Source organism: Sinocyclocheilus rhinocerous, unplaced genomic scaffold, assembly GCF_001515625.1.
Source record: "Sinocyclocheilus rhinocerous isolate Xijiao unplaced genomic scaffold, SAMN03320098_v1.1 scaffold203, whole genome shotgun sequence".
NCBI lineage: Eukaryota > Metazoa > Chordata > Actinopteri > Cypriniformes > Cyprinidae > Sinocyclocheilus > Sinocyclocheilus rhinocerous.
In genome coordinates, this window is record NW_015644353.1 from 340053 (window position 1) to 354242 (window position 14190).

General features: G+C 35.6%; 1 protein-coding gene across 1 annotated transcript in view; it reads right to left on the reverse strand.

Annotated features, from left to right (window-relative positions):
- Positions 1-14190, reverse strand: part of LOC107758172 (kinesin heavy chain-like) — a 39423-nt gene that overhangs the window by 7560 nt on the left and 17673 nt on the right. Inside the window, exons 7-22 of the mRNA XM_016575845.1 lie at positions 14013-14100; positions 13671-13795; positions 11909-12013; positions 11519-11667; positions 11281-11429; positions 10722-10894; positions 9917-9985; positions 8561-8767; positions 7478-7624; positions 4419-4529; positions 3586-3732; positions 3331-3448; positions 3195-3208; positions 2210-2361; positions 1641-1701; positions 1491-1562 (exon numbers count right to left, since the gene is read on the reverse strand). Of these exons, the coding sequence (XP_016431331.1) occupies positions 1491-1562; positions 1641-1701; positions 2210-2361; positions 3195-3208; positions 3331-3448; positions 3586-3732; positions 4419-4529; positions 7478-7624; positions 8561-8767; positions 9917-9985; positions 10722-10894; positions 11281-11429; positions 11519-11667; positions 11909-12013; positions 13671-13795; positions 14013-14100 (1887 nt within the window). The remainder of the gene's footprint in view (positions 1-1490; positions 1563-1640; positions 1702-2209; positions 2362-3194; positions 3209-3330; positions 3449-3585; positions 3733-4418; positions 4530-7477; positions 7625-8560; positions 8768-9916; positions 9986-10721; positions 10895-11280; positions 11430-11518; positions 11668-11908; positions 12014-13670; positions 13796-14012; positions 14101-14190) is intronic.

A 14190-nucleotide genomic window follows, 5' to 3' on the forward strand; every position in this document is an offset into this window, starting at 1 on the left:
ATCCCAATTTCGTCGGTCATCCGACGTGACGTCGAGAGTGACCGACTGAAAGGGAAATAATCCTACTCGCAATAGCGATTTAAGTACAAAAACCGGACGAATCCCTTTAAATATATCATCTGATCGATGTCTTGAGGTGTGGTAACCGTAGCGGAATAATTGACTCCGGGCCGTTGAATTATTAGAAAAATAATGCACACCCGAGGTGTAACGGCCACTCCCCGATCACCACCTCGGGTGTGCATTATTTTCCTAATAATTCAACATTTATGCCATATGGACATCACCCTTACATAGTCACCACTGATAAACTACTCCTAAATATAATGTAAAAACTTTAATTTTCTAATTTGAAGCTGCTTTGCAACAATTTGTATCGTGAAAAGCGCTATACAAATAATGGTGAATTGAGTTAACATGAACAAACAATGAACAATACTTCTAAAGCATTTATTGATCTTAGTTCATGTTGATTTCAACATTTACTAATAAAATACTAGAATCAATTATAAATCAATGTTATTCGATGTATATTTATTTATTGCATTTTTATTAACTAATGTTAACAAACATTGATGAATATATAAATAAATAATTGCATTGTTACAGTAAATCATATTTTATTTTTTTCATATTTATATTTTAATAAAATCGTATTTTATTATGTAGCTTTTGGAAAAGTGTAAATGTTGCTTTTGCAGACAAAAAATACAATTTTAATATTATGATATTATATTTATAATTGCCTATTTATAGTATTATAAGCCTGTTATTAAATGAATTTAATGTATACTTTTTATAATATATTTAAATGTATTTCTATATATATTTTAGTAATTTACTAAAATATTTATTAAATTATAACATTTTATAATATTATAATTATAGTCATAATATATTTATAATATTATACATCTGTTATTAAATATATTTAAGGTATTTAAAAAAAATTCCATAGTTTTTATAAATGTAATTAATTCATAAAATTACAACAATATTATAATTCTACTTATAGTATAATATTTGTTAATAATATTATACATATGCTATTAAATATATTTAATGTACTACTTATCATATGTAATAATATATTTAGTAATTTAAGAAATACTTTATAAAATTATAATTATTATTTTAATGAAAATTATAATTATTGATATAAATATTGTAATTTATGTATAATATAATGTAATATATTTCATATTATTGAATACATGTAATGGATTATAATTAATAATGCAATAATATTTAACAAAAAACTATGTGTAGCTTTTGTCCATGTTGTACATCACTTAGAAATTTTTTTTGTGTTTGCTTTATAAATAAATATATGTTGTTGTATTGCTCCTTATTCATCCCATTTAATGCATTAACAGATTGTTAAATGCATTAACTTATTGTAAAGTGTTACTGTTTTGTTGTGTCATAATTTAGTTTTAATCTCAGTGGATTCCTCTTCATCTGAGTGTTTGCGGATCGACTAAACGCACCTGTTTGACTCGAGTCGTCAGGTCTTGAACAAACAGCTTCCTCAGGTTATGGAGCGTCTGGAGTTCACGGGCCTTTCACAGACAAACGTGCAGGTGTGTAAATCTCATTATTATACATCATATTCAGTCTGAGGCGCTGTAGATACTCACGACGGTCTCCTCCAGACCCTTCATGTCCTGCCTGGTCTGCTCCTGACGTTCATGCAGAAATCTGCAGAAACAGTATCAGGTGCACCTGCAGTCAAACGGCTCTGAACAGATTTTTAATGTTTTTAAAGAAGTCTCTTCTGCTCACCCAGCCTGTGTTTATTTGTTCCAAATTACAGCAAAAATATAAATATTTTAACTATTTAAAACAACTGTTTTCTATTTAATTATATATATAAAATATAATTTATTTCTGTGATGTGCAGCTGTATTTTCAGCATCATTACTCCAGTCTTCAGTGTCACATGATCTTCAGAAATCATTCTAATATGCTGTATAGACAGACAGAAAGATAAATAAATAAATTAATAAATATGCATAAAAGGAGGAGATGGGGAGGAGGAGGGATGCCGAAAGAACTAAAAACGGAAGTGGTAAGAGGCTGTCTTTTATACTTGGATATTAATTGGAAGATTAGATGGGCGTACTCCTCCCGAAATTACATTAATAACTTCACTTAAAGTCTTACTGTTCAAAAATGTTTGAGTCTGGAGATGTGAGTCTGTTCTCACCTGAGCTCCTCCAGCTGTCGGCTTTTCTCTTGCTCTCGCTTCTTCAGGACGCTGAACTCCACACTCATCTGCTCCAGCTGCAGACTCAGCCTCTGGTTATCACTGCGCACACACACACACACACACACACACACACACACAGCGGTTACACACACACACACATTTATAAATAAATAAAAATGTTTAATTTCAACTAGTATCTAAGGCAACAATTCTTTTATATTTAACTTTTAACTTGATAAACTAAAATAACTAAATTTAAAACTGAAATAAAAATAATAAATTACTAAAATGACTAAAACATTAACTAAAATTAACATGAAAGCAGAATATATATATAAAAATGTAAATTAAAATATTTACAAAAACTATATTAGTATCTCAATGATATGACGCTTTAATGACGTGAAGCTTAAAACTTTAACAGTTTGTACTGTTTAATTTATTTTGATAAAATAATGTTATATTTTATCAAATAAAAGATCATTTTTTAAATAAAAGATACACACATATAAAATTAAGCTTTTAAATATTTGAACAAGTTCAAACTTGTTAAAAATAAGCACTTCAGCAAAGTTTATACCATTTTCCGTTTATTTTATGTTGATACAAAAAACTTATTTAAAAAATAAAATATATTTATAAAATAAAATGTAAAAGTATCTACAGTATTTCTTTATTTTATTCAATGAATACACATATAAAAATAAACACACCATTGTTGGTCAAATATAAATTTTAAAATATACAGAATTTGTAAATATACATATTTAATTTTTTTAATATACAGAATGTAATTAACCAAAAATAAAGATTCTGAAAGCTTGAAGGAGATCTCAAAATAATTTAATTTGGCTTTTCAGTAGTACCAATAAATAATATTTTGAGTTTTATTTTTAAAAAAGATATTAGATTTAATATCTATCTCTAAAACAGACCCACATTATCTTAATTTATGAAATGGTATTGAGCATTTGAATCGAACCATTTTTCTGCCACCTAGAGATTAATAAAATAGAATAAAAAATAAAATAAAATAAAAAAATAAAACACAGTTGTTTTATGGGATATTTTTGATCAGTATAAGTGTGTGTGTGTGTGTGTGTGTGTGTGTTTTGTACCTGCGGTCTGTAGTTTGGCGAGTTCTTCACTCAGACAGTCGTAGTTGTTCTCCAGCTGCCGTTTCTTGAGCTCCATGTTCTGCATGTATTCAGTCAGAGAGCGGATCTTCGCTTCATGCTGGAAACACACAGAGACTTCATCTGTGAGTGTATTCATGTGTGTGTGTGTGTGTCTGTGTGTGTGTGTGTGTGCGTGCGTGTGTGTGTGTGTGTGTGTGTGTGGATGTGTGTCGGTCATGTCACACACTCGCTCACCAGTCTGAGGTCTCCGTTTCCCAGTATGAAGCTGAAGTCGTTGAGATCCTTCATCAGAGTGTTTAACACCTCAGTGATGCGCTTCCTCTGCTGGCCACTCACTTCCTGTAGCCGGGAAAACTCCGCCTCCAAACACATCAGATCCGACTGAGAGAAGACCGTGATTAAACATTATTCACTGCATGGAAACATACTTGAATTCAGCACTGATGATTTAATTAGCAGCTCAAGGAAGTCAGTTCCTGCTAACATTACTGCTGGTGTTTATATCATTATAGGTCTTACTTTTACTGCTCAATGAATATTATGCCATGCTTGCGAAACACTAATAGACACAAGACAGTAATAACAATACTTGTTTAAATTGAGCCAATAAATTCTATTATTTGTACTACAGATCTGGGAAAACAACATTTTATACCCCTTATTCCTTATTTTAGTTTTTAAGTCTCTTCTGCTCACCAAGGTTGCATTTATTTGATCAAAAATACAGTAACTACAGTAAAAATTGTGAAGGTATAATATAAAATAGCTATTTTCTATATGAATATGTTAAAATATAATATTTCTGTGATCAAAGTTGTATTTTCAGCATCTTTACTCCAGTCTTCAGTGTCACATGATCTTCAGAAATCATTCTAATATTCTGATTTGCTGCTCCAGAAACATTTCTGATTATTATCAATGTTGAAAACAGTTGTGCTGCACAATATTTTTGTGCAAAACGTGATGCATTTTATTTTGCAGGATTCACAGATGAATAGAAAGTTCACAAGAACGGCATTTATTTGAAATAGAAAACTTGTATCATTATAAATGTCTTTACTGAAAGCCTCCAGCTGTCCGCAGCGTTTCACCAGCGACTTCAGCTCAGATTTGACTTTGCTCACATACACACACACCACGGCGTATTCCTCCTCCTGCACACCCGACAGGTCACACGGCTGACGGACACACACATTTACTGACACAATCAGTCTTATTCTGCATCTTTACTTCATCCTTTTGTTTTATTACAGAATTACTACACAGAGATGAAAACTCTCATTATTCACTGATAATCAGCTCTCAGATCTCATTCATAAACGCTGCATGATGTGATCAGAATCAAAAGCATCTGATCATTGATTATTCAAAATCACTTTTGACTGCAGAAATCATACTAAAACTTTAACTGGAATTAAAGTGAAAACAGAAAATATAAATATAAAAATAAAATCTAATTAAATTAACTAAATATCTTAAATAAATAAATTAACTAATTAAAATAAAATGAGCAAAATCTATAATAGTATATAAATTTTTAATTTAGTTTAACTTGATGTAATAAACTAAAATGAATAAATAAAAAATAGACATATAGATAAATAAAAATAACAAAAACACACAACAAAATTACTAAAACGTTAGAATTACTAGAATTTAAGTGAAAATATAAAAATAAAATAATTCAAAATAAAAAACTGTAGTAGTATATTTATAATAAATAATGACAGAATATTCATTTTGGGATGAATATTGATTCTTTTTGTTACATTTCCTGATTGTTAATCTCTGATTTCACTCTGCACTGTTATGCATCTTATATTTATTATCATTTAGTTTATCTTCTTTCTATTATTATCTTCAGTTTTCTATTGCTTTTATTTTATTAGTCAATTAGTCTTAAGTCGCTGGGGTATATTTGTAGCAATAGCCAACAATACATTGTATGGGTCAAAATTATCCATTTTTCTTTTATGCCAAAAATCATTAGGATATTAAGTAAAGATCATGTTCCATGAAGATATTTTGTAAATTTCCTACTAAGTCTCTTCTGCTCACCAAGGTTGCATTTATTTGATCAAAAATACAGTAACTACAGTAAAAATTGTGAAGGTATAATATAAAATAGCTATTTTCTATATGAATATGTTAAAATATAATATTTCTGTGATCAAAGTTGTATTTTCAGCATCTTTACTCCAGTCTTCAGTGTCACATGATCTTCAGAAATCATTCTAATATTCTGATTTGCTGCTCCAGAAACATTTCTGATTATTATCAATGTTGAAAACAGTTGTGCTGCACAATATTTTTGTGCAAAACGTGATGCATTTTATTTTGCAGGATTCACAGATGAATAGAAAGTTCACAAGAACGGCATTTATTTGAAATAGAAAACTTGTATCATTATAAATGTCTTTACTGTCACTTTTGATCAAGTCCCTAATGAATAAAAGTATTAATTTAAGACTTTTGAATGGCAGCATAAATTTGAGAAACAGCCAGGAATGAATGAGTAAAAGACAAGAGAATATTCAGCCCTACATGAAAGCTCTGTGGAATATGTAGGTAATTATGAAGAAAAAGCTCACGAGATCAAAGCAGAACATGTGGCTCCTCAAGCCAAACAACATGTGCTGCATTAAGATATTTTTGCTAATGAAGGGCTAGTTTGCGTACGGTTTTGTGCGACAGCTCCTCGATGAGGCGTCTGTTGTGGATCCTCGTGTCTTCAGCCTCCTGACTCTTCTGGTCATAGGTCAGAGCGAGTTCCTCCAGCGCCTGCAGAACCTCCTTCACCTCGGTCTTTGCGCTGTCGCTGTCCGCTTGAAGACGACTCAACTCGCACTGCACACGCTCACCGTCTCCACGCGACGACGCTAGCAGCTAAACACACACACACTGAGTATGCAGTTTCCCTGACCTACTTTACACAACAAGACTCAAATCATCCACTATGCAGTTTTATATTCATGTAGTGGGCGTTTTGGGAATATAACACTAGCATACTACTCATACTATTTTTTCAGTATGCATACTGTGCACAATATGTGAGTTTTCTGTATGCAGTACATTCTGCACAGTATGCAATATGTAGTATGCTATTAATCCAGTAGCTGAATCTGGAATATTACACTAGCATATTACTCATACTATTTTTGCAGTGTGCATACAACACACAATATCTGAATTTTCCATAAGCATGGAATATGTAAAAAGTATGCATTACATTCTGTGCAGTGTATTCCATTGTATACAGTTACTGACTCTGAAATATTACACTAGCATACTATTCATACTTGTTTTTTGCAGTATGCATACTGCGCACAATATGTACATTTTCTGTATGCATGGAATATTAAAAAAATAATGCATTACATTCTGTGCAATGAGCAGTATACTAGTATTCCAGTGTATACAGTTACTGAGTCCGGAACATTACACTAGCATACTACTCATACTATTTTTGCAGTATGCATACTATGCACAATATGTAAGTTTTCTGTTTGCAGTACATTCTGCACAATATGTGATATGTAGTATGCTATTACACTAGTATCTAAATCTGGAATTTTACACTAGCACACTACTCATACTATTTTTGCAGTAAAGTATGTGAATTTTCTGTATGCATGGAAAACTAAAAAAGTATGCAATACATTCTGCGCAGTATGCAATATGCAGTATGCTAGTATTCCAGTGCATACAGGAACTGAATCCAGAAGAGCATACTATCATACTGCTTGTACTATTTTTGCAGTATACATACTGTGCGCAATATGTGAATTTTTCTGTATGCATGGAATACTGAAAAAGTATGCAGTAAATTTTTGCGCAGTTTGCAAAATGCAGTATGCTATTATTCCAATGTACATAGAGCCTGAATCTGGAAAAGTATACTGTCATACCACTCATACTATTTTTGCAGTATGCATTCTGTGCACAATATGTCAATTTTCTGCATGCATGGAGTACTAAAAAAGTATGAAGTACAATCTATGTACATTATCAAAGTATGCAGTATGCAATGTGCAGTATGCTAGTATTCCAATGTATTCCAGGGTCACATATCAGTTCATATCATATCATAACAGTTATTTAAAGATCATGTCACACACTCGCTCACCAGTCTGAGGTCTCCGTTTCCCAGTATGAAGCTGAAGTCGTTGAGATCCTTCATCAGAGTGTTTAACACCTCAGTGATGCGCTTCCTCTGCTGGCCACTCACTTCCTGTAGCCGGGAAAACTCCGCCTCCAAACACATCAGATCCGACTGAGAGAAGACCGTGATTAAACATTATTCACTGCATGGAAACATACTTGAATTCAGCACTGATGATTTAATTAGCAGCTCAAGGAAGTCAGTTCCTGCTAACATTACTGCTGGTGTTTATATCATTATAGGTCTTACTTTTACTGCTCAATGAATATTATGCCATGCTTGCGAAACACTAATAGACACAAGACAGTAATAACAATACTTGTTTAAATTGAGCCAATAAATTCTATTATTTGTACTACAGATCTGGGAAAACAACATTTTATACCCCTTATTCCTTATTTTAGTTTTTAAGTCTCTTCTGCTCACCAAGGTTGCATTTATTTGATCAAAAATACAGTAACTACAGTAAAAATTGTGAAGGTATAATATAAAATAGCTATTTTCTATATGAATATGTTAAAATATAATATTTCTGTGATCAAAGTTGTATTTTCAGCATCTTTACTCCAGTCTTCAGTGTCACATGATCTTCAGAAATCATTCTAATATTCTGATTTGCTGCTCCAGAAACATTTCTGATTATTATCAATGTTGAAAACAGTTGTGCTGCACAATATTTTTGTGCAAAACGTGATGCATTTTATTTTGCAGGATTCACAGATGAATAGAAAGTTCACAAGAACGGCATTTATTTGAAATAGAAAACTTGTATCATTATAAATGTCTTTACTGTCACTTTTGATCAAGTCCCTAATGAATAAAAGTATTAATTTAAGACTTTTGAATGGCAGCATAAATTTGAGAAACAGCCAGGAATGAATGAGTAAAAGACAAGAGAATATTCAGCCCTACATGAAAGCTCTGTGGAATATGTAGGTAATTATGAAGAAAAAGCTCACGAGATCAAAGCAGAACATGTGGCTCCTCAAGCCAAACAACATGTGCTGCATTAAGATATTTTTGCTAATGAAGGGCTAGTTTGCGTACGGTTTTGTGCGACAGCTCCTCGATGAGGCGTCTGTTGTGGATCCTCGTGTCTTCAGCCTCCTGACTCTTCTGGTCATAGGTCAGAGCGAGTTCCTCCAGCGCCTGCAGAACCTCCTTCACCTCGGTCTTTGCGCTGTCGCTGTCTGCTTGAAGACGACTCAACTCGCACTGCACACGCTCACCGTCTCCACGCGACGACGCTAGCAGCTAAACACACACACACTGAGTATGCAGTTTCCCTGACCTACTTTACACAACAAGACTCAAATCATCCACTATGCAGTTTTATATTCATGTAGTGGGCGTTTTGGGAATATAACACTAGCATACTACTCATACTATTTTTGCAGTATGCATACTGTGCACAATATGTAAGTTTTCTGTTTGCAGTACATTCTGCACAATATGTGATATGTAGTATGCTATTACACTAGTATCTAAATCTGGAATTTTACACTAGCACACTACTCATACTATTTTTGCAGTAAAGTATGTGAATTTTCTGTATGCATGGAAAACTAAAAAAGTATGCAATACATTCTGCGCAGTATGCAATATGCAGTATGCTAGTATTCCAGTGCATACAGGAACTGAATCCAGAAGAGCATACTATCATACTGCTTGTACTATTTTTGCAGTATACATACTGTGCGCAATATGTGAATTTTTCTGTATGCATGGAATACTGAAAAAGTATGCAGTAAATTTTTGCGCAGTTTGCAAAATGCAGTATGCTATTATTCCAATGTACATAGAGCCTGAATCTGGAAAAGTATACTGTCATACCACTCATACTATTTTTGCAGTATGCATTCTGTGCACAATATGTCAATTTTCTGCATGCATGGAGTACTAAAAAAGTATGAAGTACAATCTATGTACATTATCAAAGTATGCAGTATGCAATGTGCAGTATGCTAGTATTCCAATGTATACAGTGTCTGAATCCGGAATATTATACTGCCATACTACTCTGTTTTTGCAGTATGCCTACCGTACACTATATGTACATTTTCTGTATACATGGAATCCTAAAAAAAGTATGCAGTCCATTCTTCACAGTATGTAATATGTACTGTTGTATGCTATTATTCTAGTAGCTGAATCTGGAATATTACACTACCATACCATTCAAACTGATTTTGCAGTATGCATAGTGTGCACAATATGTGAATTTTCTGTATGCATGGAGTACTAAAAAGTATGCAATACATTCTGCACAGTTTGCAATATGCAATGTGCTTCTTTTCCAGTGTAGTGACATAATGTTGAGTATTACACTACCATACTACTCATATTATTTTTGCCATATTAAGTTGTGGTAGTATGCAAATATGATTTCAGCAAGTGTTTTACCTCTTCTTGATCCAGCATTTGCTCCTTCAGTTTTTCCACCAGCTGACACTGTAGATTAATCTCATCGTCCTGTCAGAGAGAAAAGAATCAATCAGAAAGTCAATTTTTCCATGCGTTGTTTACTCCCATCATTCTGTGTGTGTGTGTGTGTGTGCGCGTGTGTGCGTGTGTGTGAGTGTGTGTGTGTGTGTGTGTGTGTGCGCGTGTGTGCGTGTGTGTGAGTGTGTGTGTGTGTGTGTGTGTGTGCGCGTGTGTGCGTGTGTGTGAGTGTGTGTGTGTGTGTGTGTGTGTGCGCGTGTGTGCGTGTGTGTGAGTGTGTGTGTGTGTGTGTGTGTGTGCGCGTGTGTGCGTGTGTGTGAGTGTGTGTGTGTGTGTGTGTGTGTGCGCGTGTGTGCGTGTGTGTGAGTGTGTGTGTGTGTGTGTGTGTGTGCGCGTGTGTGCGTGTGTGTGAGTGTGTGTGTGTGTGTGTGTGTGTGCGCGTGTGTGCGTGTGTGTGAGTGTGTGTGTGTGTGTGTGTGTGTGCGCGTGTGTGCGTGTGTGTGAGTGTGTGTGTGTGTGTGTGTGTGTGCGCGTGTGTGCGTGTGTGTGAGTGTGTGTGTGTGTGTGTGTGTGTGCGCGTGTGTGCGTGTGTGTGAGTGTGTGTGTGTGTGTGTGTGTGTGCGCGTGTGTGCGTGTGTGTGAGTGTGTGTGTGTGTGTGTGTGTGTGCGCGTGTGTGCGTGTGTGTGAGTGTGTGTGTGTGTGTGTGTGTGTGCGCGTGTGTGCGTGTGTGTGAGTGTGTGTGTGTGTGTGTGTGTGTGCTCGTACCTTGTCGTCGAGCTGTTTGTAGAGTTTGCATATCTCTTCCTCATATTTCAGCTTGTGTTCCTCTGGGATTCGCTCACACGCGCCATTGCTCTGATTGTCTAAAGCTGCGTCTTCACTGACATCAGATTCGACAGGAATCACAGCCATGAGATCCAGTGGCGTGACAAACTCACCTGCAGCACAATCACACACTCATTTACCACATTTACTGTAGTAAAATCAGAAGACATTATTCTGGGATTTCCTTTAAACAGTGTAAGGTTTTATAATCTTTCTCATTTTGTTGAATTACCTTGGTTTTACTAGAGTTTTATTTTAGCAACTCTTGCATTAATTACTTCTAATGTGGTAGTACCATGGTATTTTTTTAGTAAGTGGTCTAAAAACATGGTATTCCCATAGTAAATGTCTGATAAATCATAGTATTACCATGGAGCATGTCCAAAACACTCATGGTACTTTTTTCATGAGTAAAGAGCAGCTGTAGTGACTGAACTTCTGAAGAAACCTTTGAGTGTTTTTTGTGTCAAAAAGAGAGAAATAATGCATATTTCCACACCGTTATGCCAGTGGTTAAGCTCCGCCTCCAGTCTCTGGATGTTCTCTTTCAGGTTCTTGTTCTTCTCCTTCTCTTTCTCATATTTCCTCTTCCACTGCTCTGCCGTCAGCTCCAGGTTCACAGACGCCGTGTTCTTGATGGTCTTTGCTCTGAGACACAGAGAGTGTGTGAGTGATGGATGTGTGTGTGTGTGTGTGTGTGTGTCTGTGTGTGGTTCAGTGTGTGTTCGCTGTGTTACCGTTGTCCGAACATCAGGGTGGATTTGGTCTCGGCGTCGTTGAAGGCTGAAGGAGAGCAGCAGATAAACATGGTGGTTCTGCAGTTTCCTCCCAGAGAGTCCTGCAGGATCCGCGTCATCTTACTGTCTCGGTACGGCACGTGAGTCTTCTGCTCACACACAGCACAGAGTTATTAACAGTGTTGGGGAGTTTGTTTGCAGTTCTTGCTGCTAAAGGTGGCACAAACAGATTTTAAGTTTAAAGGGGCAAATAGTTTTTTCTCACGGGTGATAGCTGGTGTTTAGATATACACAGTATTTAAATGGGTTAAGACTGTCTGTCTTCTACTTTGAACTACAATAATTTCATGCATGTTATGTTTGTATTAGTTATATGCAGCTGTAACTCACGGTTCCTTCAGCCAGAGCTGATATGACGTTCCCCAGCGCAGACAGAGACTTGTTGATGTTCTTGGCTTCATCCAGGACGGATCCTTCTGCACCTGTCTTACTCACCTGACCAACACACACAGATTCATGGTTATGCGGCTGTTCACATACACTGTATAAATTCCAGTGTAAAGAGTAAGTAATTTTAGAATATCGCACTAGCATACTACCTGTACTGTTTTTGCAGTATGCATACTGTACACAATATGTGAATTGTCTGTATGCATGGAGTACTAAAAAGTTTGCAGTACACTATCTGCAGTATGCATTATGCTAGTATTCCAGTGCATACAGTGGCTGAATCTGGAATAGCATAATACCATACTACTTATACTATTTTTGCAGTATGCATTCTGTGCACATTATGTGTAGTACAATATGCATTCTGTGCAGTATGCAAAATGCAGTATGCTAGTATTCCAGTGTGGCTGAATCCACAATATAACACTAGCATACTACTCATACTATTTTTGTAGTATGCATACCATGCACAATATGTGAATTTTCTGTATGCATGGAATACTAAACTGTATGCAGTATGCTAATATTACAGTGTATACAGTGGCTGAATCCACAATATTACACTAGCATACTAATCATACTATTTTTGTAGTATGCATACCATGCACAATATGTGAATTTTCTGTATGCATGGAATATAAAAAAAAATGCAGCATTTTTTTGTGCAGTATACATTATGCTAGTATTCCAGTGGAAACAGTGGCTGAATCCACAACATTACACTAGCATACCACTCATATTATTTTTGCAATATACATATTGTGCAAATATGCAAATTTTCAGTATGCATGGAATACTAACTAGCATGTAGTACATTCTGCAGAGTATGCTAGTATTCCAGTGCATACCGAGGCTGAATCCGGAATATTATAGTATGCATAATGTGCACAATGTGATTTTTCTGTATGCATGGAATGCTAAAAAGTATGCAGTATGCTAGTATTCCAGTGTATACAGTTGCTGAATCGGGAACATTACACTAGCATACTGCTCTTACTATTTTTTACAGTATGCATACTGTGCACAACGTGAATTTCATTAGCTATGTTTCCATCCAAAGTTGCTAATTTCATATATGCGAAACTATTGGAATATTGCGTAAAACATTTGCGAATAAATCCCATCCAATGTGTTCAAAAGAACAAAATCATCAGTTTCTGGGAAACTGGTGCAAAGCATCAAATAATAAAGCCACTGTGACTCTTCTTTTCCTACATAATAAATTATTTGTGTCTCAGAGCGCGCAGGCGAAATGCAATAACAATCGCTGTCATGTTATCTTGCGTTCGGATGCCTGATGTTCGGCACTCAATCTTGTGAGAATCTTTATGATTTTGATGACAGACTTTGATTTAGGCAATACAAAATGATTAAAACAACATTTGAGACAGTGTGCGATGAGATCGGTCCACTGGTTAGTCAAAGTCATATGAGTTTTTTGTTGCATATCAAGGAATTTATTCAGTAAATGTTTTTACATTGTAGTTTATGTGCATGCCTACTTGTCGGTTGCATATGTTTTTTCCATCCAGCGTTTTTTGTGCAATACCCCACAAGTTGCATTAAAATACGTGCATGAAAACACAGTTATTGACATGTTTAAGCCATTAATGAGATCTCATTAGTGATTGTTCGTTCCTACAGGTGGACACACTGTTGTGAAGCTCTTGTGAAGCTAAAGGATGTCAGAGTCTGAAAGCACCTTCTCGCTCCCAGCCAGATCCACCAGGTAAAGTTTCCCGCAGAGCTTCTGCTCGGTCTCCACGTGCTCCTGCTTGATGTTGATGAGGAATATGCTGTGGCTTCTGGAGCTGTGTTCATTCATATCTGACACACGACAGCACAGCAGTCAGATCATTTGATTCGTAACTTTACATTACATTCATGCATTTGGCAGATGCTTTTATCCGAAGTGACTTGCATTGCATTGAAGGCGTGCATGTGATCAGTTTATGCATTCGCTGGGATTCAAACCCATAACCTGCAGTTTGAGTTATAGCAATGCTTCTGTGATTTTCTGTTAGTGTGGGTTAGAGAAACTCACTTGTAACAGCAACGTGGCGGTTGGCTTTGCCTTCATCAATAACATCCATCACTTCTTCAGGACTGGAGACGAAACGTTCAGTACAGCCCTGTACAGCACACACACACACACACACACACACAGACACACACACACACACACAGACACACACACACACACACACACACACACACACTGA